This window comes from Mesitornis unicolor, unplaced genomic scaffold (genome assembly GCF_000695765.1).
Source record: "Mesitornis unicolor isolate BGI_N332 unplaced genomic scaffold, ASM69576v1 scaffold481, whole genome shotgun sequence".
Taxonomy (NCBI): Eukaryota; Metazoa; Chordata; class Aves; order Mesitornithiformes; family Mesitornithidae; genus Mesitornis; species Mesitornis unicolor.
In genome coordinates this window covers 15,230-41,947 of record NW_010164212.1, presented here as the reverse complement: position 1 = coordinate 41,947, position 26,718 = coordinate 15,230, and the positions used below count along the sequence as shown (strand labels likewise).

Below are 26,718 nucleotides of genomic sequence, written 5' to 3'. Positions count from 1 at the left end.
TTTAGAAACTATTGACTGCAATTTATTCTCAAAAATATGAAGTGTTGAGTTAAATCAGCTGAGAGCTTGGGTTTTACCAACAGTTTGCTATCTGCAGGAGCTCATTATTTTGCTTGGAAAGATAGAATTCAGGCCATCTTACTACTTCAGTGCTATCCAGCAGCTGATGCTGCTGGTTTGTTCTTGTACAGCCCCTTGGAGGTGACCAGCTGTTTAGATTTAAAGATAAATTAGCCTCCCAGGCCACTGACCTCAAGCTACTACATACCTTACTGATTTAGACCTTTTCCTTCTGCTAATTCCCTTGTCAGAAAGAACTTGATTTTTCCCTTAGTTTTCCATGTACATTTGAAAGAATGTGTCTATTTCTCTGCTTCTTAGAGATGTTTTTGTTCCGAAAGGTTACCTTGCAAGGGCAAAGCCGTATTTACAATGGCACAGACTCTGTTTGAGCTGGGAGTGTATTCATCTGTGACTTGCTGCTTCTCTAGTTACAGTCTTACTCTGAACATCTTTTCTTGGTCCATGACAGATGTAGCAAGCTGTTATGTTAGCTAAGTTTTTTTCTGAAGAGCCGTGGAGCCATATAAACTTCATCCCGGGGTGGGGGGCAGAATTTTTTCTTCTAGATGAAAATAAAAGCTCTCTGAGCAAGAGCTTTTAAAGTTTCTTAAAATGTTTCTGTTATATGAAATTAACTGCTTATTTATCAATGCTTTGTGTGTTTTCTCCTCCACTATAAACATACTGTAGTTAGTAAAGAAGTATTTGGGAAGAACATGGTGATATCATATGCAGATCTTGTCCTCATTAAAGTCTTTTTTTCAGTTGCTTCTAGCCCCTACACCTTATATCATTGGTGTTCCAGCAAGTTTCTTCCTTTACAAACTGGATTTTAAAATGCCTGATGATGTATGGCTTATTGACCTGGATACCAATAGGGTAAGTTATGCCTATAAGGACTTGTGGCTTTGTTTTCAGGGATCTGTGCACTTTCATCAATGTACACACCTCAGTCTGCCTTTGCCACTCCTGTCTTAAACTTCAGGATTCCGTTCCTTGTTGTGTCTCACGGTCCCCATTTCTTTTGCTCATAAAGCATTCTTTTTCAGGTAATCCATCTGGGTATATCTTTAGAAGATCAATCCTCAAATAAATGCTAAAGCTGTCATCTTAAGTAATTGTGACCCTATCTCTTATAGCCCTGCCTAAGAAACCGAATTTGATAAGAGCCTCCCAGCAGCATTGGTTGTCATGATTCAAATAGGACTATGTATCTTGTTTCCTACCAAGGCATGAGCCAGGCTATTTCAAGGGAAATGTATATCACGTCTTCTACTTGATGAAAATTCCAAAGGATGAGTGTGGGTTCATTCAAACTTCTCTGTTCTTGTGGTTCATTATTTTATTTTATGGCTTTTATTCCTTGGTCTCTGGAATGATGTAGATTCAGGAGATTCTGTTTTGGAAATGGTTACAGCTGGGGAATTTTTAGCCTGTTGCTGTGCTTAATTTCAGGTGATTGTTCCTACGAATGCAGAATCTTTGCCTGCACTGCCAGAACCAGAAGCTTCAGAGCTGAAAAAGCATCTGAAACAGGTACTGAGCACTTTGGGGAAAGGACTTAGATTCAGTAGAACTTAGCAGATGTAGTCTTGCACAGCTTTTCTGCTATACTGGATGATAATGCAAGTCTGCAAATGTAAAGCAAAATGTGCTAAAAGCAGGTGTGTATCCTGGCACATCAGATGGATGTGAAAACATATCAGACTACATGAATACTCTTGTTCAAGAAAGTGCCCCTTAATCAGTCATGGAGAGGTCTACTTCTCTGAATATTGAGGTGGGCTAATCAGTAGGGTGGCTGATTAAACGTTACAGAGGTGGCTTCTTTTGAGCTCCCTGAGCTGTATGACTTTCTAAGATTGTCTTCTCATGATTGAGCTAAATCTGAGACTTTCAGTTCTCTCTGTAGTTTTTCCCAGAGGACTTCATTGTAGTTTTTGTTACCTGTTTCATCTTTTGCTGTCTCTGCTGCTTCCACCTTTGTCATTTATAGAGGAAGCACAGGACTAGGAATTTTCTTTCAACCTTTTTAAGATGTTTCTTTCGTACACGTTAGAATACAACAGCATTTTGAGCTTGAAAAGCAGTATCAGTTGATACAGCTGTTAAGTGGTAGGTATCCAGTTGCTGCTTTTCTATCTTAATGGAGAGAGTTAATTTGGAAAAATGAGTTGTCACTGACACTTATAGCTACAGTTAATTTCTTAGCCAGGTGAGGGTTGATGTGAAATGCTCCTGGATGCAACAGATGTTTTCTGGTTTTTACTGTTATTTGAGGTTAACTGGTTTCCAGTTGGTGCAGAAAGCTCCAGATTCCTCCTTTACATTTGCCATGTGGGCTTTAAACTCTGACCTGATCCATCAAGCTGTGATCATCTTTGTTTCCCCTCCATTCACAGATCTGTGTGTGAGGTCTCAGTCTCTCCTCTCAGGTCCTGCTAAGCCATTAATCAGCTTGGGTCATCCTAGCTGATCGTGTCAAGCAGGTTTTATCTCTTTATTTCTGTTTTCCTTATGCACGCTGCATGCAGTATCTAAAGGTAAAGTGTGTTACTACTGTGATGAGTTCTGCTCTCTCTCCTCATAGTCCAGGAGAGCAAAGTGTGTAACCTTTATGATGCCCAGTATCTGCTGCCAGTACAGATGGAAGCGATGTGTTGCTTGGAGTTTTGTTAGATCTGTTTCCCCTCACTTCTGCCTCACCCCCTTGCAATTTCAGGCACTATTCAGCAAAACTGTCTCACTAGGGCAAAGTTGGATGTTGGAAGAACAAATTGCAGTTTCCGTGAAGGCGTATTTAAAATTCTCAAGAATGTTAACTCAAATTTAGATTACATCCCTATGTACTGCTGTAGGCATTATCATTAAGTGTTGACCATTGGCAAAGGAGAAGGAGTGCTACTGGTTGTTGTATGAAGTAGAGAAACCTAAACTGTGGCCTACATCACTAAAGTTAACACTTTTCTGTGCCTTTGGGTTCTAGTGTCAATGAATAAAATTCAGGATATCTGCTTTTAAACTGCAGTAGAAAGTTCTTAGCTGCATCAATAAGGACAGCAGCCTTTCTACTTTCCAAAGTGGCCAAGGTGAATGTTTGGGGGTGGGGCAGTTTGACCTGTCTCCCAAGATGTGCCTATTTTGTGGTCCCTTTTATTTCGTCTCATTTGTGATATTTGTTAGTAATAGATTTTTTTTTTTCCTTCCATCTGTTTCTCTGTGATTATGTGTTCGTCTTGGCTCTGATGGGCTGCTGGTGTTATCATATGATCTTCCATCTTGCCTCCAGTGTCTGGTTAGCATGACTGCAATCACTCAGAAACAGCTGCTCACTCCTGACAACAAGGTTCTTTATTTTATTCTTTTCCCCTCAATTTTCCATTTTACCCTTTTCCTTTGGAGTTTTTTTTTTTGTTTAGTTTTATAGATTTATTTATTTTTGAAATAAAAAGATGAAGGCTGGGTGTCCAGGACTGATTTACCACTTGTGCTGCTCCAGTGCATATCCTTGAAGATTTTGTGAGGGTTGAAGAGGATGATAGCTTTATGGAGAGTTGAAGACCTCATTCAGATAGGAAGTGGAGTTTTGCAGGGATACAGACAGATGCCTGTATAAAGATGTCTCCACGTTGTCATTAGACTCACTGGATGAATGGCCAAGTTGCAAGGCCTCTAGGTCCTAAGATGTATTCAAATTACACATGAGAATAACTCTACAATAAGCTGTACATAGTGCTATACTACTAGTGGTCCAACTTGGACTATGTCATGTCATGAATGATTTAGCAAAGGGGATTTCTATGCTACCCCTTGGCTGGCTCCGGGACTGTTTCAGCATTGAGGAGATCATTTGGACAATCCACATAAAGGAAGGCCTGGAGATATTTGTTGACTCAATGTAGGAGATGGTTTAAGACAAACTAATGGAGCATGCACAATTTTTGCAATTGCCTAGAGGGCAGGGTAGCTCTGATCTCTCTTGTTCCTTGAGTAACTTTTCTTGCTGAATGTGTGCATAATGTTGTCCTTTGTTAGGCACTGGCCAGCATGAGTCTGAATACTCAGCCCATTCTTAATCTAGAGAAGTTCCATGAGGGGCAAGAGGTGCCACTGCTGCTGGGAAGACCGCAGAATGATTTGCAGTCTACTCCTTCTACAGAATTCAACCCTCTGATCTATGGAAATGATGTGGACTCTGTGGATGTGGCTACCAGGTGAGGCTGAGCAGGAAGGTAGTGGTGAGTCTTTATAAAGTTTGCACTTGAAGGCAGCACAGACACTTCTATGTGTCCTGTGATAGAAACAGCATCTTCCAGATTCTACTGCAGGAACTTTTTCCCTTTTCTCTTTTCCCTTTTCCCTTTCATAGACAACTGTTTTCAAAGAAGACTTAGTTTTTTGTAATGGGTTACCATTCTTCAAAAGTTTGAAACGTTGCCTACTGCATACCTTTTAAAGGCTCTTTGTCTTCTTTTCTGTTGCATTCCGTGTTTTTATCTGATATATTGTCCTCTGTTTCTTTTTAGGGTTGCTATGGTGAGATTCTTCAACTCGCCAAATGTTTTGCAAGGTTTCCAGATGCATACTCGCACTCTTCGTCTCTTCCCACGACCAGTGGTGGCCTTCCAGGCAAATTCTTTTCTTGCCTCTAGGCCGAAGCAAACACCATTTGCAGATAAGCTTTCCAGGACGCAGGCAGTGGAATACTTTGGAGAATGGTCACTCAACCCTACTAACTATGCTTTCCAAAGAATTCATAACAGTAAGTCTTGGTCTTGCCTTTCCTGCACTTGAAGGAACTTAAAAAGTGGAAAGACTTAGTTTAACACCATGTTATTTCTACTGAGCAGAGAAATCCAATTCAGGAGACGTTTTTCTATTTTCATTTATATTGTCATGTGTTTCTACCAAGTTGGCCCTGCTATTAGCCACTGACTCCAATTAATCTTACCTCTTGTCTTGTTTGGTTACAAAGAAGAAGTCTTGTAGGGTTCTTAGTGTAGAGACTGTCCCTTCCTTTGTGCAAGGCTTAGTAGGGAGTAGCCTTACTGTGAATGAAGCTTTTGACACCAGTAAATGAGCTCAACTAATTCTCTCCGTGTTTTATTGTGCAGACATGTTTGACCCAGCACTGATTGGTGACAAACCAAAGTGGTATGCTCATCAGCTGCAGCCCATCCACTATCGTGTCTATGACAGTAATTCACAGCTAGCTGAAGCACTGACTGTCCCAGTAGAGAAAGAAACAGACTCTGATCCCACTGATGACAGGTTAGTGGGGAACGTAACCCTCGTTACTTCAAACTGCTGGGCCTCTCCTACTTCTCTTTTGCAGCCTTTTCCTCTAGTCTGCTGGACTGCTGTTTTGTTTCTTCTGTCTGGGCAGAATACTGAAGTAAATTGTCTCACTGCTCTGTCATCACAGTCACTTCTTGACCATTTGCTAGTGTCTTCTCAAGCCTTCATTTAATGTGATACTCCATTTGTGTTTTCCTGTTTTCTTTTACTACCTGTATGTCACTTGACATTTGGTATTTCCTCCCACCCTAACGCTTTTTTATTCCATGCTGTTCTTTCTCTGGTTATTGCAGTACTACAAGTACTCTCACTCATCCTACTACCTTTTCAAATCTCTACTCAGTGTGCATAATTAGGCAGAGCTTGTTAGTGCTACCCACTGCCAGAGACCTCCTTGTGTGTTCAGGCAATATTTCCCAGAGTTTTGCATCTAGTTTTATTATCCTTCATTCTCTGCTAGCCTGTGAGAACTTTCAGCCTTGGACTTTTATGTTTTACACAGCTCCAGTGGTCCTAACAGAATGGGATTTATCATTAGTAGAAAAAAGGAATGCTTTTACTTGTGGTTTCCAGTTCCCTTGAAGTTTTTCTGCACAAACACAGATTGACAATTAATGCACTACTTCCTACTCACTTATGCTTGACCTCATTAACTTTGCTGAGACCCTTTAAATGTCTTCCCATATGTCTCTTGTCATACCTCAAAGTTATTTCATTTCCTCTGACCTTTCATGAAGGTTGCCTCTGACTCTTGCCAGAAATTTGTTTGTAGAGACTGCAATATCATGAATTTTTTAAGAGGCCCATGAAAACAGTGCAGATTCACATCTTTGAAACATCAGGTCCTGTTGCTGCTGTTTTGCTGCCACTCATCTCTCTCTCTTACCTGTTGTGGCAGTGGCAGTGACAGTGTTGACTATGACGACTCAAGTTCCTCCTACTCTTCCCTCGGTGACTTTGTCAGTGAGATGATGAAATGTGACATTAATGGCGATACCCCAAGTGAGTAACTTCGATCTGTGCTTTCACAAGGTTCACATAGGTTCCTCTTCCTCATTCACCCGCAGTGTTGGAAAAATGCCTCCCCATAGTCCCTGAGTCAAAGCAAAGTATTGTTCCATTGTAGTCTTGCTCTTCTGTACTCCTCCTTCAATATCCAGGGGTAGGCTGAAAAAAGACATTTCTCCTGCTTATAAACGATGTCCTCCAAAGGACACTGGGAGGAGGAAGAGCAGAACTAGGTGCTGCTGAACAAAACTGGCTCATTAGATCTAGAAACAACCAGCTGCTGCCAGTAGATAATGTGCAATATGGGCAGAAGAGTATGAGCCTTCTCCTGCCCCAGCATATTGGTTTTCAGGGCTGGATTTAATGAGTCACTCTAACCTAGTGGGGACAGGAAAAGGCATTCTCTGTGGTTTATATATGGAGGCTGCAGCAATAACTTCTCTTGTGAGAGTGGGAAACTCACTTTCTTCAAGAAACTAAATCTAGGAGTGCCAACCCTTTTCCTGTGTCCCAGGGACAAGAGGTAATAATGGTAAGTCACAACAAAAGAAATTCTGCTTGGGCATAAGGGAAAGATCTTCATGGTTAACATAGTTAACAGGTTCCTGGGATCACAGTAGAATATCAAGCCTTGGAGACTTTCAAAACTGAACGGGACAAGGCCCTGAGCAACCTGCTTTACCTTTGGAAGTTACTCCTGCTTAGAGCAGTGAGTTGGAAAAGGTGGCCTCCAAAAGCCCTTTACAACCTGAATTTTTATGCAAGTTTATTCTATTCAGCCGTCCTCATCTGCAAGGGATCTTTAGTTATATGGGCAGAGGGTTGAGGAAGGCAGTGTTCCTTAATGCAAAATGATGTGTTTGCAGATGTTGACCCCCTGACTCATGCAGCCCTTGGTGATGCTAGTGAAGTGGAATTTGATGATTTTCAAGAATACTCAGGGGATCAAGATGAACAGGCCATGGACAGCGAAAACTCCCAAGAGAACAACCAGCCTCGTTCAAGTTCCAGTACTACAGCCAGTAGCAGCCCCAGCACTGTCATCCATGGAGTGAATCATGTATGTACTGAGATGAGTTCAGCCCCAAGATCAGCGTATTGGGATACAAGGAAGGGGAGAGTGTAGGTGGTTCTTTCTGAGAAGGGCAAAACCTAATAGGACTGTGAAAGCATGCACAGATTAAATTCCATGCTCTTTCTGGACTTTCTGAGCAAGGTTGAGTTTACTGGTACCTTCTTATGCTGGGATAGAGCAGTCCTGTACATACAAGCTCCCATGCATTAAAAAAATGAAGTGTTAACAGAAAGCAGTGATCCAGGTTGTGACTGCAGGAATTGCTTTTACAGAGTGTGGAAAGAGCTGATGCATTAGAAGAACAGAGAGTGGGGCAGGGAGGTTCATGGATCTGTGACATTTAAGGAGAATGGGAGTTGCTTGCATAATCACAAAATGGGGTAATGGAGAACTGTTATCCTGAGCTAACACTTACCAGTAAGATCTGTTTTGCAGGGGAGTAAGTCACTAGAACAATGCACAAATACTGCAGCATATATAAAATCCTGGATTAGAGCCATGGATAGTGGGGATGGGATTGGGACGCAGTAACAAACTGCAAGGACCCTGCAGGCTTCCCAGTTTGGAATAATTGTCTTTGTCCTGCCCTTCTGTTGTATGTAATTCAAATTAGCAAAGAGATCAATGTTTTGACTGGTCCACAGGAGTCAGCAGATTCTGCAGAAATAGAAGAGAAGTTTGCTTCTGGATTTTCAAACCATCTTACTTCCTTGCCACTGCAACCAAACTTTCCCAAGATAAGCTTGGATCGTTGTGAGAGCGACAGCGCAGCTGGTAGCATGAGCTCCTCAGAAGGGGTGGTGAGGAAGCGAGAGTATGACAACCCGTACTTTGAACCACAGTATGGTTTTCCTACAGAGGATGAAGATGATGAGCAGGAAGAGAGCTACACCCCAAGATTTAACCAGAATCTCAATGGAAGCAGGCGAGTCCTTGTCTCCTGCCCTTCTGTACAGCACTGTTGGGCTTTCCATCTGCTTTATGTAGTTTAATGTTCATTTGTTCAAATGTCTTTTGCACCTGAAAGATATTGTTGATCAATTCCATTTAATATTGAAATTGTGTTAACCCTTCTAGTTTGACTAAAGGCACTTGCTCAGTTGCCTCAGTTCATTGCTTTCATGTAAGCAGTAGGAGCTAACAGAATTGTCAGTTCTTCCTAGATACGTTCTGGTATATCACCTACTGAACTGTGGAAGCCTTTAAGGATTTTTTTTTTGTGAAGCTTTGTCTTTTGGGGGAAAGATACTGTAGTGATTGATGACATTGGGTTTTCTTTAAAAAAGCAGAACTCTTTCTCCCCCAAACCCACCAATGCCCTTTTGCAGACAAGTTTTCAGTGTGCCCTGAAAGGTAATAAAATCCTGAATGCAAAGATGCTTCAATTCTCTTGTTTTTTCTTTTTTCTCACAAGGTAAGAGTAGTGTGGTGAAAACTGATGAAGAATGAAACCAGCAGTGATCTCCTGCAGTCATACAACATGTTGATTTGGGGTGGGAAGGAGGAAGCTAATAACGTTTATACTTAATTTCTTTCAAGGTCTCAGAAGTTACTCCGTCCAAACAGTTTAAAACTGGCCAATGATTCTGATGCAGATTCAGATTCCAGGGCCAGCTCCCCAAACTCTACTGTCTCCAACAACAGCAGTGAAGGTTTTGGGGGCATCATGTCTTTTGCAAGTATGTACTAATGCATTCATTAAGCTGATTTTATTTATTACATTAGAGTTTACAGAGAGATGGAATAGAGGGATGTCTAGTCAAGAGAATGACTTGGTTGGCAAATTGTTACCAGCTCTCCAGAAGTCACATTGGGAGCCACAGGACTTATTTCACTTACATTGCTGACAACTACTGCTTTACATACTTTTCAGTAAGAAAGACTTTGGTTATGTGTTTAGGCCCTTGAGTTATATGGCACTGTAGGGCAGAGATCAGAAATCCTTTCAGTTTCGTTTAAACAAAAAAATGGTACAGTTTCATGAAGTTTGGTACAGGAATCTTAGCAGTAGTATGCCTTCCATGCTACCATGTTGTGTGTTTAGGTGCTAAATTCAATTTCTGATGTCCACCTACTTTCAATTATATTTTAATAATAAAATCCACAGGTGTGGAAAACTAATCTAGAAGGTTTTTTATGAGTGAAAGAAGATATGGCCAGTTGAGTCTTGCACTGGAGTGGGGAGCAGTGCAAGAAGTTTGCAGCGGTGGGGAAAGTATGCTGAATGTTTCTGGTATAATGATCGTTACTAAAATAAGGCTGCAAAAAAAAGAACCAAAGCAAATTGAATAGTATGCTGACATTTTAAGTTAACATCTTGAAGTGTTAATCAGCTCGTTGATCTACACGAGATGCTTTCAGACTGTCTACAGGCTTAACCAGATGATGATGCATTATTATGTTCTTCTAGGAAGAAATTTTGTTTTCTCTGAATAAAAAGAAAGCTTCTATTTTAAAGCACACTTCAGATTCAGAATGTTTAACAAGGCACAACGCTCACTTCAGAATTACATAATTTGGAGATCTTCCATCATCTTGTTTTCTCATATAGCCCCTACCATTCATTTGCCCCTAAAAAGAGGATCAAACTAGAAGACACAGGTGACGTGAGACTATTTAAGTGCAGGAGGACAGGTGGATATTGCTATTACATTTAAGACTCAAAGATACAGCAGCAATGATTGTAACATGAAAGCTAATAATTAAATTTTTGTATAATTTAGAATAATCTGATTACAGATACGTTTTTAATGTAAATGGGGTGATGTTATGCTTATGAGACTTTTGGGCAATAAAGAACTTTATCATTAAGGATCTGGAATAAGAAGGTGAATTACAGGAAGTTTAGGAAGTTTGTGTATGTGCAGTGAGCATTAGACATTTAGTTACTTTCTTTTTCTGTCATAGGCAGCCTGTACAGAAACCACAGCACAAGTTTTAGTCTGTCCAACTTAGCCCTGCCAACTAAAGTTGGGAGAGACAAGAATACTCCCTTTCCCAGCCTGAAAGGTAACCGTTTTTCCCTTTGTCTTTTACAGCCTTTACAGTTCTTGTGACTTGGCAGTCTGACATCTTACCCCTAACAGGAATCCTGGGAGTGGTGCACTTTGGTAGTTTGGGTAGCACCTGTCTTAAGTATCAAGGCAGCAAATTGTCTTAATATTTCTCAGTCAGACTTCTTCCCAACAATTGGGCTCCGTTGGGATGGGAGACTGGCTAGTCTAGCCTGTGTTAATGGATACAATGTGAATATTTGTTTTGTTTTGTTTTGTTTTATTTTTAAGTACTTAGTGTGAGGAATGGGAACCAAGAGGTAGGTCCTACTTTTGTACTGTCTTCATGATTAGCCTTAGGGAACTTGTTAGAGCAATGATGCTACATTTGTACGTGGGGATAATGCCAACCTCCCGTGGAGACTGCAGTTTATATGTATTTCAAAGGTTTTTCTAGTCTTTTCAGTTCACTAAATAGAAAACTCCTGATCAAAGTCAAATTATAACCATACTTCAGCTCATTCAGAGTGAAGATTGTTCCCTAACTTACATTCAGAGCCTTTTCATTGGAACATCTCCTGTTTGTCTGCAGTATCATTAGATAATATCCCTGAATGGGCACTAGAGAAACGACCCTCTTACCATGGGGAGTTAGACAGCCTGTTCGTCCTTGTGCCAGATGTAATAACAGAACGGTGACTGAGCACGTGCTGGTGTTTTAGTCTTGACACCTTTTCAGTTGCTAATCTGGGTAAAGGTTTTATTTTACCTTTTGAGTTATTCTTTCTGATTAGAACTTACTGCTTTTGTTTTAATATGTTGATTTTTTTCATTTATTTTTTTCTTCCTCATCATTTTCATCGGTAAAGATTACTTTAATCTGGAAGTGGGAAGGGATGTGGATGAAGGTTGGTATGATGTTTTGCTGACCTTTGACCTTGTAGAAACAAAGGCCAAAAGCTGGTTTTTGTGTTTCTGCTTTGGACTTTGTTTTTGAGACAAGTAATCACTCCCTGTGTGTAAAATGAGGAGGAACAGCACTGGTACGGTGAAAACACTAGCAGAGACTCTGCACAGCTGTTTTTGACAACCTTCTACCAGTTGGTTACATTTTCATGTCCAATTGTACTGGATAAGAAACATGCTTCATGTCAGGGTTATTTCCATGGGTAAACTTAATGACTGATTCCATGCATTGGAAGAAAACAGTGATGGGGTTTGCCATTCCACGTTCATGCTTTGCACCTCGTCTTCTGCACTTTGGTGTTCTTCTCTTGACTATTGTAACCCTGTAGGACCTTTAATGTTACTATTTAGGTATGAGGATGGGACTTCCATGTAGTAGCTCAGTCTGTGCATGTGCAAGTGTGTGTGTGTGTGTGTGTGTGTGTGTTTGTGTTCATTTATGTGTGCATGCTGGCTCACTGGGATTCCCACTGGGCACTTCACTGGTTTTTAAATGTTTTTATCTCTGTCATACGGGTATAAAATTGCTGCATTAGCTTGTTCGTACCAAGTGTGTGTGGTACCCTGTGTTTCTAACTGTAATGGGAAATGATGCTGGGACTCCATCTCATTGCTGCTGTTTGACCACTTGCCATCTTCCTTTTAATTTTTATTTCATCACATCCATTGATATATTTTCCTCGGTGATGCAGATGTTTTTGATAGTGCCCTTGAAATACAATATGTCCTTGAAAGTGCAATACATTGGTTCCATGATGCCAAATTTCAAGTCAAGCACTATCTCTAAGATTAATTAAGCTGGCCCTTGTTGTCTTGGGCTTTCAAATATTCTTCCTGTTCTAGCGTCATTTGGGTTTTGTTTTGAGGGAGGGCTGGGAAGAAGCTGATAGATGGATTCTTTTGATGCTGATGGTGGGGAGTGTAGATATTGTAGTACACTACTAATTATATATTTTGTGTCCCAGTATTTGGGTTAAATACTATAATGGAGATTATTACTGAAGCTGGCCCAGTAAGCAATGAAGGTGGGTTCCCTACAGCATGAGCTGTGCATGATATAACAATTTCCAGCATTCCCTATGCCTGACTTCGGGCTACCTTTCTCACTGGGTAACCAGTACCACATGATCTATACTAGTCACCCCCAATGCATTATGCTTTTACATATAGTGACTAATTTGAAGATGGTTCTTGTTGTGGAACTGCATGCAGAGCAGCCAAACTTTTCCTGCCTTTCACCTCCTGCTCCCATTACCATCTTCTCTTTTTCTCTCTGCATTACTCCCATTACTGTTTTCTGCCGATGTGTGATGCTAGGATATGATATACGCTGCTGCTTTTTTGGAGTTTTCATTTTGTTTGAAGTCTGTTACCTGTAATCCAAATAGGTGTGTTAGCCAACCTTAGCGTTGCTTGTTACTGTCCTGGGGTCAGACTGTTTTCCTCCCGCCCCTTCCACTCATCCTGTTTCCTCTCCCATTTAGGAAACAGACGAGCCCTTGTGGATCAAAAGTCTTCAGTCATTAAGCACAGCCCAACAGTGAAGAGAGAGTCTCCATCGCCTCAGGGACGAACTAGCAATTCCAGGTAATACTTTTTGTTGCTTTTTGAGTATAAAGTGTTGTTAGAGTTATCTCATACTTGGCCAATGTTTCCTTAGAAGTCTACCTGTTGAAAACTAAATAGTACTCTTCTGTGTCCCTTAGCTTGCATGTATTATTGTCTGAGAAGATTTGGTTTGCATGGTCTTACAGTTAATAGTGCACATATGTATTTTTCTGTGCTCTGAAATGTATCCTCTTTCTGTCAGAGATCAAAAAGATTCTAGATCCTTATTTAGATTCCATTATTAAGAAATTTTTGACCTAATTCTGAACAAGGTAGTCTAGCCAACAGAGTTTTAGTGCACTGTGAAGGGGATCAGCTGAGTCATGTGAAGCAGTTTGATTCCATGAATTAATGTGAGATGCCTTTCTCAGCCTTGGGAAGGGACTCAGAATGGTGCAAGTAAACTTTAAGTGACCTGTGCCTGTCCTTTCTTATGTAGCAGTCATGGGTAGAGTGAAATTTACTTTCAGCTACCAGGGATGGAAGACAAGCAAGAACAATAACTGCAGTTCAGAGTGAGGAATGCAGCAAGTTGCACAGGAGTTCCCTTCTTACCATTCCCTTCCCTGTGGCAAAACAGGCTGAAGCAGTACACGTGCTGAGGCTGCTGCAGTAGTGCTATCAGTAGTGCTGCACTTCCTCTTTTGAGGAATACCTAGAGGCCAAACACGAAAGCTGTGGGAGAAGGTTGTGACATTCCTGTGGATTCTGAGGTGAAGATGAGAAGAATGGTAGCTGGAGGGACTACAGGAAAATCTGATTACAGCTTATTATAGGAAATAATAGACAAAATAAAATATTTTATATTGCACCTATATGCAACAGAGCTTGGGCTGTGTGCAGTTATGTTAGCAGCAGGCATAGCTAGATTTGAACTTCTTTTCTTGTAAACTTAGCTTTGATAAGAAATGAGTTTCTCTGTGTGTCCTGGCCATATCTTTCTTCCCATGCAAAGCAGGGTAAGCAGAGGGTTAACTTTTGCCTGCTTCCTCTTAAATCCATCAGTGAGAACCAGCAGTTCCTGAAGGAGGTGGTACACAATGTTCTTGATGGGCAAGGTGTTGGTTGGCTGAACATGAAGAGAGTCCGACGTCTGCTGGAGAGTGAGCAGCTCCGTGTCTTTGTACTAAGCAAGCTGAATCGCACGATCCAGTCAGAAGAAGACGCTCGACAGGATGTCATACAGGATGTGGTCAGTGCTGAACTCGGCAAGGCCCTCATACCTAGTGTCTGCTGAGGCTCAATATGTTTATAGTTTTTGTTAAAGTGCCTCTTAAAAGCTGATGTTACAGCAGCTCTGGAATTTATGTTCTTGAATTACTTTCTCACTTCTGATATAGTGACTCTAATGTGATCTTCATTGCAGGAGATCAGCCGCAAGGTTTATAAAGGCATGTTGGACTTGCTGAAGTGCACTGTGTTGAGCCTGGAGCAGTCATACGCAAATGCTGGTCTGGGAGGCATGGCCAGTGTTTTTGGCCTGCTAGAGATAGCACATACCCACTATTACAACAAAGGTAAGAAAAGTGTTTATGAGAATATAGTGTTTATGAACCAAACAAGATTCTTATTGTGAAGGTAGCTGTTTTGTGGCTTCTGGTATTTTAGAGTTTTTACAACACTTTCAAAATAGGTGAGAACTGTACCATTGATACTGAAACCTTACAAAGCTTGAAACTATTCTCTTGCATGCATGTAACCAGACCAAAGCAAAATAATGGCCATACTGATATTTGACGGAAACTATGCAGCAAGATACAAAACCTGGGACTTATACGGATGAAATTCTGAGAGTGGGGACCTTCAGCTAACACTGTCCCAAGTACAGTGTTGGAAAGTTATTGCAGACAACCTGAACAGGGAGGGAGATATTTCTAATGTGGAACCATATGATATTCATATCTCACCACCGTGCATTACTCCATGATTCTTATATCACTGAGTACTTTTGGAGAGGAAAGTTTGAATGTACCTCTTTATTTTCCAGCCTTTTCTTAATGCAAAATAAAAAAATGCATGCTTAAGGAAAAAGAGCAAAAGATGACAAAAGGCTACTTCTCTGATTAATATCTGAGTCAGCTGTAATTTCAAATAATGAAAAGCTATTTATTTACTTGTAGCAGAGGAGTAACATTTACTAAACATTTTATAGTTGATGTTTTGGGTGGCTTGCATCAGGGATTTTGTGAGTTGGCTTAGATGCCCAGTGGGTTACGGGTGTTAATTTTCAATCATTGTTAGAGTGCTGAGAAAGGTAAGGAAGACTGTGCTAGTGTTAACAATCCTGAGTGTGGGGAATAGGCTGATCTTGGTAATTATAAGCCTTTTAGTCTGACACTGACCCTAAGCAAAATGATAGAGTGGCTGATGCAAAAGTCAGTGGTTTTAGACTGAAGTCTTGCTAATATGACACCAGAAACCATAGTTTGATGGTAAGTAGAGTTTACCCAGTAAATTAATTGTGGTCTCAGTAGACAAAATTGAATACAAACTTTTAAAGCCCTGATAAATCTTTGAAGGACTTCTCTCATTATTGCATGTCATCTTGATTTATAGTCAAGTTTTAGCTGTTTAGTATATTTTACGTTTTCAGTTAGTTGATCTGGGTATTTCCAGAAACATTTCATAGTTGTCAGTGTTATGTTATTTAACATATAGTAGTGATCCTAAAGTTGTTCAGTTTGCATATGATGCAGACTATTTGAACAAGACATGATGGATATAGATTATTTGTCTAGAGGAAGCTGGTTCTGAATACAGCACAGTTGTGATTATTTTAATATGGCCAAACGGAGGACTTGTGTTTAGGAACAAGGACAGTTGGCAATAATAGCAGGATTGGGAACTATGTCCTAAGAAGCAGTGTCTCTGAAAATGGCTGCTATGTGTGAACTTACTGCTGTTTACTGTGTCTGTAAAAACTGGAGAGCGAGGAACTGTGTAAACCTGGGAATACAGATTCGGGGTGCAGTTATCGTACCGTCTCTGCATATGTCACTAGCAAGACTCACAGCTGAGGTAGTGCTTCAGTTCTGATCATGGTATCTTGAAAAATTGAGGAGGTTTCCAAAAAGACCTACAAGGAATGGGGAAAACACTTCTGCTCTGAAAGACAGAAGTGTTCAGACTGTTGCATGTTAGGTCTTGATTGTTTTCGGTTATTATCTACATGGGTAGGTGTTGCTGATAGCAGAATCTTTAATCTACTGGACAAAGGTATCACAAGGTATAATGGTACAAGAAATGTAGATATTAGGATATGACATTTTTACTGTTAGCCTCATTAGCTATTGGAACAGTTTGTGCAGAACATTCTTTATGGAAAGCCTAATTTTAATTATTAAATTCTGAAAAGTTTGCTGTAATTCAAACTGTGGAGTTTGATTCAGAGACATAATCCAAACTATCTTTGGGGACATATGATTATAGGAAGTCCTGGAGAATGTTGGAAGCTGATGTAGCTTATAAGTACTTGCTTTTTTGGTGATTTTTTTGTTTGTTTGGTTTTTGTTTTGTTTTGTGGTTTTGTTGTTGTTGTTTGTTTTGGTTTTTTTTCCTAACTGAGGTTTCATTTAGTGTTACCCATCAAGGATGTTTGCATTTGTCATCTTTTCACTGCACAAGAAGCATTCTAGAAGTTATATTCTTGGTAGTTTAGGCAGAGTTATCCAATTTTGCACAGTTCAGCAGAGGAGATAACTACAGTTACCGTGTCAAAGAAAATTCCTAAGTTTCAAATATATAGGAAGGAGATAATTTGAGTATCCCAAAAGCAGCACACTGCCTTTCTCTCCTGCTGTTTCCACCAGTGTGTCAGACTATCTGCAAGCCATGGTGACCTATGGGAACAAATGTGGGACTGAGCTGTTTTGGTGCCAGGCTTAATGATTTAGGTGAGACCATTTGTCTCATCTTCCTTTTCCTGCTCTCATTTCCTTTTTCCCTATGTTAGTTTTTCGTGGTTTTTTGTTGTTTATTTTTAACACTGTTTTTCTTCCTTTAAAGAACCAGAAAAGAGAAAACGAAGTCCAACAGATGGATCTATCACTCCAGTTGGCAAGGACCCTGCATCATCCCCAAGAGCGGAGCCAAAACCTGTGAAGCAGCTGCCGGTACCTCAGCTGATGCCAAAGGCACCAAGCCCTCCAGGCAAAGGGCCAAGGGAGTTTGACACAAGGAGTCTAAAGGAAGAAAATTTTATTGCTTCCATTGGTGTGTATTGAGGTGCATGTGAAGTGCAGGAGGGACTTCTGTTTTGGCTTCAGGTTCTATTTGCATTCTCTCCATTTTGACACACCACATTGCTGCTGTAACATGCTTCATTTACACTTTGGATCACAGGGAACAGTCGTATGTGTTTTCCCTCTACTATGGGATAAACTGTTCAGGGCAGTTTTCTCTCAGAAGCTTTCTAATCTTAGTTGTTTCTGAATTTCATTACACTTCAGACAACTTTATTTTTTGCTCTGTGATTGATATTTTCAGGCAACAGGAATTGGCAAAAGGGAAACAGGGCCTGCAGGACTTTGGAAAGGGCAACTGTGGAAGGGATTACATGAAACAAAAGTTTTCTAATAATTGCTGACTACTTGTGAAGTATCTGGTTTGTTTCCTGATAGAAGCAGGAACCACGATCTGCTAGTTGTTAATAATAAAAACTGCCAAAAAGATTTTAGGTGTAGTGTTACAGTTCCAGCGAGCGGGACTGATGGATTTTCCTTCTATGCAATAGCAAATAGAATGCATGTCCTTCTGAGCAGCATCTGCTAGGCTGGTCACTGGAAATTTTCTTAGCTGCTATAGCTTTTCCCTATGTCTGGGAGAACATTAGAGGTAGGCCTTAAACTGTTTTACCTAAAAAAGGCTTTACAGATTTTTTTTGGGGGAAGGGTTGGAAGGAAAAAATTATATTTTGGTTGGATCCAACCTGCTGTGGATTGTAAACAAGAGAAGAGTGCCATCAGCATATGAGAGAAATTTTGTCAACTCTAAAAATATGTCATGTTAAATTTTAGCCATTGCTTCTTATAAACTGTTTAACATAACTTTTTAATTGAATCATTGTATGAAAAAATTGTCTTCTGAAAGCAATGTGCTACTGTGAGGCTGTACCTGCAGTATGTAGCATAGGACAAGGGAATGTGTGTATTGGGTACTTATGTGGCAGGAGTGCATTCGTTCATTCTTAGACGCACATAATAGCAGCAGACTGAGTAGTGTGAGTCCTTCTGGACTGATACTGAACCACTCTGACTTGATTTGCTTTCTTGTTTCCAGACATAACCTGTGGAGGCAGTGGCTCATAAACTAGTCTTGCATCCTATTTGAAAATCTACCGGGGAACTAATAGAGATACAGATTTTCTAACATTTCATTTTAGTGGTTTGGTTCACTCTGGGTACTTAATTTCTTTTCTGAAGAAAAGAGAAAAAGGAAAGTATACTTCTGACACAACTAAGAATAAAACACACGCTAGGCCAGTGTACTTTTAATGAAAGAGAGAGCTTTTGATTGGATTAGTGAGACTGCTCCTTTCCCTCAGATGAAGTTAAAGCCTCATAGAAATGGCAGTCATAGAGATCAGACAGTCCATGTTTCTGAAGTGCTTTTTAAAAGAAGTGCTGCTTAATATGTTATGTTATCTACTCTTCATGGAATATTAGCCTTAAACAATTCAGTGTTCAAGGACAGGCAAGACCTAAATTCTTATTGGTAGTTCTGATGCTTAAATGATTTCCACTTGTCTTCTATGGAACTAAGTTACAAGAAGGATAAGGTTTCACCAAAACTGATAAAAGTTTGAAAGAGGTTTTTTCTGAGGCCTTTTTCCTAACTGGTTTTGTCTGTCACCAAGAACCATGAACTAGTACCCAAGTCAGTCTTTAAGAAATTGCTGCAAAAAAAGCATGATGTCCATGTTCATCTGACTCTTGAGATCTAGAAATAAATGGAATTTCTCTTATGTTACAGGAGGATGATTTAAAGCTGCTTGGCTGTTATACTTCCTTTATGTTCTGTTATGGAAGCTTCAGTAGAAGACAATACTTTGGATATACAGGACCAGAGTTAGTCATGACTAGGCTGAAAATCCTTCTGTAGTGAAATGCAGACTTTCTCATTCTAACTCACTTCTGTAGGGAAGAAGCATTTGGTAAACAGTTACATGTTGCTGAAATAAAAAAGTATTTATAATTCTCATTTAAACATAGGGAAAAATGTTTTTATGTGAAGATGATCCAACACTGGAACAGGTTGCCTGGAAATGTGGTGGATTCTTCATCTGTGGAGACAGTGAACACCTGACTGGACATGGCCCTGCAGCAGCTGACTCTAGTTGACCCTGCTTTTAGTGGGGAGATTTGACTAGATCATCTCCAGAGGTCCCTTTGAACCTCAGCAGTTCCTTGATTTTATGAAGTTTGGAAGATGCTTACAGCCTCAGATTGCAGATGCGTAAATACAACTACCAGTGTATCTATTGGTATTGTATGGGCAAAATACAAATTGAGCTGCTAACCTTTTGTGACCTAGTTACAAGAGAAAATACTGGAATGAAAAGCAAATCATCAGCATGATGGAGTAAAATAATGTATGGCACTGTTTGCAATAGCCATACATAAAGTCTATGTTAGTGTGGCGATTAAACTGCATCTCTGAGATCTAGAGGTGTGGTAGCTGAATGTGCGCAGTTTTCATGTACTGCGTGAACTGTGGTCCGGAGGTTCACAGAGTTTTCCAGAGTTTGAGGTGGATGTATTCCTGCTTGACCTCCTTTTCTTGTTCACTTTTCAGAATGTTTATGGTTTCTTGTGTGCCTCTGAAGTACGTAGGATGCTCCCTTGTAACAGGGAAGGCTGTTGGTATTAAAAATTCTTATGTCTGAGGTGAAGAGTGATGATGGATTTTTATCAGTTGAAGGTTGATCTTTGCTTTGCTTTAATGCCTAATTGCTTAGCTAGGAAATTAATTGTGAAGATGATGCTTCTGATACTTTGTTTCTTAAAAGGTCACCAATTATTTGCTTGCTTCTGGGATTCTTGACTTCCAGGGTCCATGGTCATCACCTGTAGTGTTGGCCTTTTTGTCAATACACTGGTGGCTTTAAAGTTGATAGTTAATGGTTCCCCCTTTACGTTAGTGATTAGTTTGGTTTTATTGCATACTTGCAGTAACTGTCAATGAAAATGACAGTAGTTACTGAAGTTTCTGTTGCTACTTCTTAAATAATTGTTTAATACTGGCAGATCACTTTATTTTGACAGTTTTTTGAAATGGAAAAGATTGTCTTGCCTACTTTGTCCTTTCTGGATCTGCTGTGCTGTTTAGTTCAGGCTCATGTCATAGACATAGTATTTTATGCCCCCTGAGTTTATTTGAGATTTTCCTTTTCTTATCTGAAAAAGTAGTTGAGAGTAAAATCTAGGCTGTTTATAATGTGCCAGGATATACTCTACCTGAATTAGCAGGCAAGCCAGCTAAAAGGTATTTTACAGCAGGTAGTGTAGGTTTCAGTCTGGTGGTTTTGGAAGTAAAGCCGTATAGACTGAGTACTTAAGAAACCAGATGTTTTGAAAGCCCTTTGACAAATTCAGTCCATCTTAAAAGAGATTGTTGTCTGTGTCAGTGTGTGCTCAGCTAGATAAGCCTATAGGATGCTGTTTGGATCCATAAGTAATCTTATCCTATCCATCTGTGTACTTATGGAATTTGAAGGAACATCTATCAGTCGTGAAGCAGATATAGAAATCAGCTGGCTAGGAGCTGTCTTTCTGGCTTTTTCTCGCTTGCTATATTTGCCTTGCTCCTGATACATCTAATGATAATGCTTTGGAGCCTTCTTCCACAATTGTAACACTATCCTTTTTTTTTTTTCAGTAGACATTTTGCTAAGTAGAACTTTTTTAGAGCCTGTCTTGCCATAATTGCTGCCATTTGCACACTTCACGTGGCCTTTTAGTTGCTCAGCAAGTTTCATTGAAGAGCAGTAGAAGAACATTGTACTTCTTTTTCCTTCACTTCCCCTCTGTGGCTTTTCAAAGATTATCTTCCTCTGTAGCATTCCTAGCTTTAACCATGCTAGTGAGAGAGGACAGTGCCCAGTGTTCAGAATCAGTTCAGCTTGTCAGCACCTGGGGTGATGTGATGTTTTCGAGTGGAAAAGATGACCGCATTTCAGAGGGTTCGGGAATGTGAGTGACAGAAAAGTGCAAGTGCCTCATCACTGTTTTGTCTCCAGGCTAAACTTCAAATGAAAGGAGTGCATGCAGACTTCAGACTTTTTCATTTTCTCTGCATTGTGTCCTTTTATGGAATTCCTTGACTTGGAGTGCTGTGACTTAATTTGAATTTTGGAAGTTGGCATTAAGCATGACTGATATTCTGCTCATTTTTCTTCTTCTTCCCCATTTTGCATTCTTTGTACCTTGATAGGAAGACATGGATGCAGAGTGGTTCAGGTTTTTGAACATAGGACTGGTTGATAGGCAGAGACAAGCACTTATGGAGAATACTGTCAAGTCAAAAATAACTTGATGTACTTGTAAACTTTGTGATAATTTTTAAGATATATAACATTGGTTAAATATTGTGTTAACCAACAGATTTAATTTTCATGGAATTGCTGCTGCTGTTTTTGTGCCTTTTCCTTTCAATGATACAAAATAGAGACATTAAAATGTTTCTGTTGATTAGAACTTCTGTGATGCCTATGTTTTGGAGAAACAAATACCTGACAATCTTAAAGGCCTTTCTCAGGAAAGGTGATTATTTGCATTATTTCTGTTCATAATAGCTGTTTTTCTTTAGTTGGTTCACTGTATCAGGTCATCTCTAATGTTTGAATTCTGTAAATGAGAGATGATGCAGCGCTCAATTCCTAACTTTGAATTCTTGTGAAATGGTGTTAATTAACCCTTCACTCAGTAGTTGTTGTAATATTCTGCCTTTTTTTTTTTTGAGATGAAGGGGTGGGGTTTTTGTTTCAATTTTTTTTCCCCATTTTCACCTGTCTGACCGGCTGCTGACTCTTTCTCTTTCTCTCCTGCTTTCAATGCATCTTGGGTAGAATTGTGGAACAAGAACCAGGAAGTGAAAAAGCAAAAATCTTTGGAAAAAACGAGTAAGAAAATTAAAAAATTTAGAAACTAATTCTACCAGCCTCCCCATAACTGCCAACTCCCCAGGTGCAGGGTGAGCTTGCATCTATGGCACACAGTTTTTACGTCCACAAGAACAAAGGTCTACTGTGAAAACCTGCATTATAGAGGAGACCAAACAGATCAATTTGCCTTGGGGAATTTGTGTTCAAATGTCTCTTCTTTTTTTTTTTTTTTTTTTTTCCCCTCTCTCCTTTCTTTTTTTCCTCCCCTGAATGTTGCCTTCTTCACAGAAGGGGAAGCAGATATTCTGTATCCTCACCATATCGGATATATATGGAAGGATTTTAAGATATTCTGTCTCCTTTCTTAAAAGTTAAAGAACAGTTTTTGCTTAACAAGTCTTTTACATGAATATATTGATTGACTGAATGTTACTGGAATGAAGAATTCTCTGTTCTTTCAAACTGTGGGATGGCAAATTTTATTACCTGGTATCAACCATGAACAGTTTATGGACAAACGGTCTGCAACAAGAAATACTTTTGAGGGGGAGAGAGAAGGTATATGTGAAGAACTGTATTTAGTGATGGCTGTTAGAGAATAACCTCATAATAAGGAATAAGCCTGATTTTTTTTTTTTTTATATCCCATGTTAAAGGAGGAGTGAAATAGTCTGAGGCTGTTTGCAGAGTCTAAATAGTAGTCTAAATCTACACAAATCTTAACATCTATTGAAATATGATATTGAATAAAATATTGAATATATTTCCAGGTGTAGTACAAGGTTTTGCTCTTTTGGTTATCACTGTTGTAAAAAGGGACATATGTCATAAGGACAATAGCTACTTTATAATAACTATGATGTGGTAGGTGTTTCCTAACCAGAAGTGTAGTTTCTGCTTTGCAGAGCTGATGCCTCTTTTCCAGACTGTATGCTGGGGAGGATTAATAGCCAAGGTGAATGAGTGAAAATTCCTGACATTCTGACTAGGCCTGGATTTGCTACATTAGTTTTTGGCTTCTTAGTTAAATACTTAAGTATAAGCGAGCATCTGGAGTTAGTTCAGAGAGAGTGGAGCAAATGGGGCACCTGTGCAGTACAGATTACTACATTGAAGATCTGAATTGCTCTCTTCTGAGGTAGGAAAGTGTGTGAGACAGACACATAGCGCATACATACATCTGCTCGCCCAAACTGGGCCTTTCAGGTAGGTGCCTACATTGAGAGGGATAAATGGAAGTTTTAGTGGTTTATGTGTATTAGACATACAACTCCATAGGGAAGGGAAGGGGAGGTTTGTAAGTGCCTGTAAATTGATAGTGACAGCAATGTGATTGTGGTTATTGTGCTCTGTAAACTCAGCAGGATTGTCCACAGCTGTAAATACCTGAACTGCTTCAGTCAGTTTCACTTGCTTTAAAAGTCAAATTGCCAGAAATATATCTGCAATATGTGTTGGGACAGGGAACTCTTAAATTCCATAAAGCACACAGCTGAAGGTTGGTATTCTTGCTGTAGTAACGAAATTAAAATAAAACTTTTAACTGCATCATTATTCAGAACTAAGAATGTTTACTTTTTGAATGAGTGGAAATAGACCTCTAGAAGTGAGCAGTGTATATTTCAGTGGGAAATAAGATTCCAAATTCTTCAAGTATTTTTTGTTATTTTTCTTTTTTGTAAATTTTGTTTATACTTTCTCTTTGTCAGAATCTTTGATGATTACAGTAACTAAAGCATATGGATTTAGAGTCAGAATACTATAACAAATGAAGAACACTTTCTGTAAAACACTTCCCATGAAGAATTGATGGTTGAGTAGTAAGCTCGTATGGTCTGCACAGCCCGCTTATGGCTTTGCTATTCATGAGTTGACATACCATCTCAAACTCACTCCCACAAATATTTGTATATTATCCTTCTCTCTCTCTCTCCTTCCTTCCCTTTTTCTTTCCTTTTCGCCGTCTTATCCTCTCTAATATTACATATAATACGAACATGTTCATAATTCCCAGGTTGTTGTGATCAGTGGTGATAAGAGATAGTGGCATTGTTTGCTTAGAGATACTGAATATGGTCATGGGTATATAATACAAATATTCCAGCTGCTGATCATGTCTTCCTGTTACTGAATAGTTGGCAGATATGGATATGGCAGAAGTGTTGCATTCAGTCTCTTCCCCTTTCTGAGGGTAGTGACATTCTATGTACAGTCTATAACACATTCTTTTCATGCCTCGTTATTTACCTTGTTCAGTGCTTATCCAAATTTCTTTTCAGGCTCTACCTCTCCATCATCCTATTTTCCTTTTGCCATCCCATCAGAGGAAAATAGATGATACGATTCATGAACTGCATGGGAAATTGAACATAAAGTTCTTTATCCTTTTTTTCCCCTCTTTTTGTTTTTGGATTAGTGGGTTAATGAATGCATGACTTAAGGCTTGCCGATTCCCTCTATTGCTACTGACTTAAGTGATTGCCAACTCTGGAGAGCCATTTGTTAATGTAATTTGGGAAATGTTGTGAAGTACAGCATCATACAAACTTCTTTCTTGAAACTCTTACTGGTGTAACACGAATTGCTGCTGTTTATGTTCTTGTCGTGTGTTGCCTGATTTTTGCCTAGATAGTTACTGTGGGCAACCTAACAAACTCAGTCCAAGACTTTGAGCAAATTAGCTGTTCAAAAAAGGATTCTCACTTTAAGAAACATGTATCTTTTATTTTATCAAGAATAAAGGAAGTGGCTTCCTAGAGTTGAATGGCAACTGCTCTGCATGTGTTATTGTAACTGGAAGCTACTTGACCTTTGTATGTCCTCTTTTCTTTCTTGAGTGGCTAACAAAGGTACTGTTTAGTGATAGTCTTTGGAGTATTCGAAATTCAAACTCATGTTTGAAGAATGGCAGATGTGTCCTTCTGGCCTTCTTGTTTACAGTACCAAGGAACTAAAAAATTCCAAGGAATGAGAAAGGAAATTTGTTTTCTTGGTACTGCTACTGCTTTCAGTCTGTCATCTGCTTTCTGCCATACTGTTTTTCCTTGGTGCAGTAATGATTTACTTTTTCCTTTGTTCAGGGCCAGAAGGTGTGAAACACTTTGATTTGGGAGAAACGGATGAGAAAAAGTCCCAAATCAGTGCAGACAGTGGCCTCAGTTTGGCCTCAGGTTCTCAGGTCAGTGGCTCCTGTGCTTGCTTTTTTATGTGGTAAGAGAAGAGGATTCTTCTATTCACTACTTAGTTGTGGGAAGACTTCTACAGTTTGAGCATTTTTGAAAGGCTCATTCAGTAAAATTTCTTTCCCCCTTCCTATAGGGGACTGATCTTTGAAAACTCCTCGATTGTATGACCCCATGATCTTTATGACATGCAGGCAGTAGTTTCTACTTAGCTGGCTAAATAAACTAAGGAAGCATGAGGTGTGTAATTCAAGACCCCAGAGGAATGGGAAGTGACATTCTCTCCTTTATGATAAAAACTAATGTGTCTTTTCTTCCTGTCCTTTATATGTTTTGATTACAGAAGAGTGATTTCGACTCAATTCCCAGTGGAGGACCAACAGTTATGGTCCGAAGTACAAGCCAGGATTCTGAAGTTAGCACAGTGGTAGGATATGCCCAAAGTGAAATCTTGATGTGATTCACTGCTTGCTATAGTGGGGGAGGGCATTTAATGCCTATATTTTACATGATATGGCTGCATACTGTCACGCATGCATAATGTATGTCTATGAGTTCTCTCAGCAGAGCCTCTGAGAGGGTGGAAAGCATGTGTGTCTGACAGAACATACGTAGTGCTTTATAAGCAGATTGCATCCTTCATGCATGGTGCTTGTTGCTGTTATATTCCTATATATTGATGTATTTATGGAACTGGTAGATTGCAGTAATTTTATAAATATGCCTTAATTGTATATAAACCGTCTATAAAAAACAGAAATTTAAAAATGTAACCTGAAAGTGTAAAAGGCACATTGTTTGATGCTTTAAAAACAAGAACAAACTTGATGTATTACCTTAAGGCACTTGAATCATATCAAAATATGTCTGTATGCTCTCTGCTCAACTATAGGGCATAGAGGGAAGAGGTAGCACATGTTATCTGATACGATATATTCCAGGGGCAAAACTAAAGAAACTTTCCTCTTTGTTGTTGTTTTTTCTTTTCTCTAAACTGCTGCATACCTGTGAATGTCTGGCTTTCCATAATCTTTTCCCAGTACATAACAAGAATGATACTCTGTCTGTCTTTATTGGACCCAGAAATTATATTCTATGGGATACTGCCCCAGATTGAAGAGGGATCTAGAAGAGTTGGTTGATATTCAAGTATATCCTCCTTCAAGCTCAAGAAAGGTCAATCCTGACAAACAGAAAACCAAGCAAAGTCATCAGGAGACCTGCATGGATGAGTGAAGAGCTCCTAACTGAACTCAGACATAAAAAGGAAGTGTGCACGAGGTGGAAGCAGGGGCAGGTGACCCAGCATACATTTGCTGTCTCATCTTGCAGGGATAGGGTTAGGAAAACCAATGTGGACCTGGACTGGAGAATGGAAACAGGAAAGGATTCTGCAAATACGTAAGCAGCAAGAGAAAAGGTTAC

The 26,718-nt window shown here is 39.6% G+C and overlaps 1 protein-coding gene across 8 annotated transcripts in view; it reads left to right on the top strand.

Annotated features, from left to right (window-relative positions):
* The window catches only part of MADD (MAP-kinase activating death domain), a 45,545-nt gene that overhangs the window by 6,697 nt on the left and 12,130 nt on the right, over positions 1-26,718 (top strand). The window contains exons 5-22 of one of the 8 annotated variants that reach the window (XM_010194191.1): positions 829-942; positions 1,519-1,599; positions 4,099-4,277; positions 4,590-4,825; positions 5,178-5,334; positions 6,260-6,363; positions 7,236-7,429; positions 8,089-8,369; positions 8,984-9,123; positions 10,352-10,453; positions 12,369-12,428; positions 12,888-12,990; positions 14,017-14,203; positions 14,378-14,528; positions 17,017-17,223; positions 22,076-22,129; positions 25,192-25,289; positions 25,637-25,720. In XM_010194191.1, the coding sequence (XP_010192493.1) occupies positions 829-942; positions 1,519-1,599; positions 4,099-4,277; positions 4,590-4,825; positions 5,178-5,334; positions 6,260-6,363; positions 7,236-7,429; positions 8,089-8,369; positions 8,984-9,123; positions 10,352-10,453; positions 12,369-12,428; positions 12,888-12,990; positions 14,017-14,203; positions 14,378-14,528; positions 17,017-17,223; positions 22,076-22,129; positions 25,192-25,289; positions 25,637-25,720 (2,532 nt within the window). Of the gene's footprint in view, positions 1-828; positions 943-1,518; positions 1,600-4,098; positions 4,278-4,589; positions 4,826-5,177; positions 5,335-6,259; positions 6,364-7,235; positions 7,430-8,088; positions 8,370-8,982; positions 9,124-10,351; positions 10,454-12,368; positions 12,429-12,887; positions 12,991-14,016; positions 14,204-14,377; positions 14,529-17,016; positions 17,224-22,075; positions 22,130-25,191; positions 25,290-25,636; positions 25,721-26,718 lie in introns of all 8 variants that reach the window. The other 7 variants (XM_010194195.1, XM_010194192.1, XM_010194198.1 and 4 more) reach the window with 7 other exon arrangements.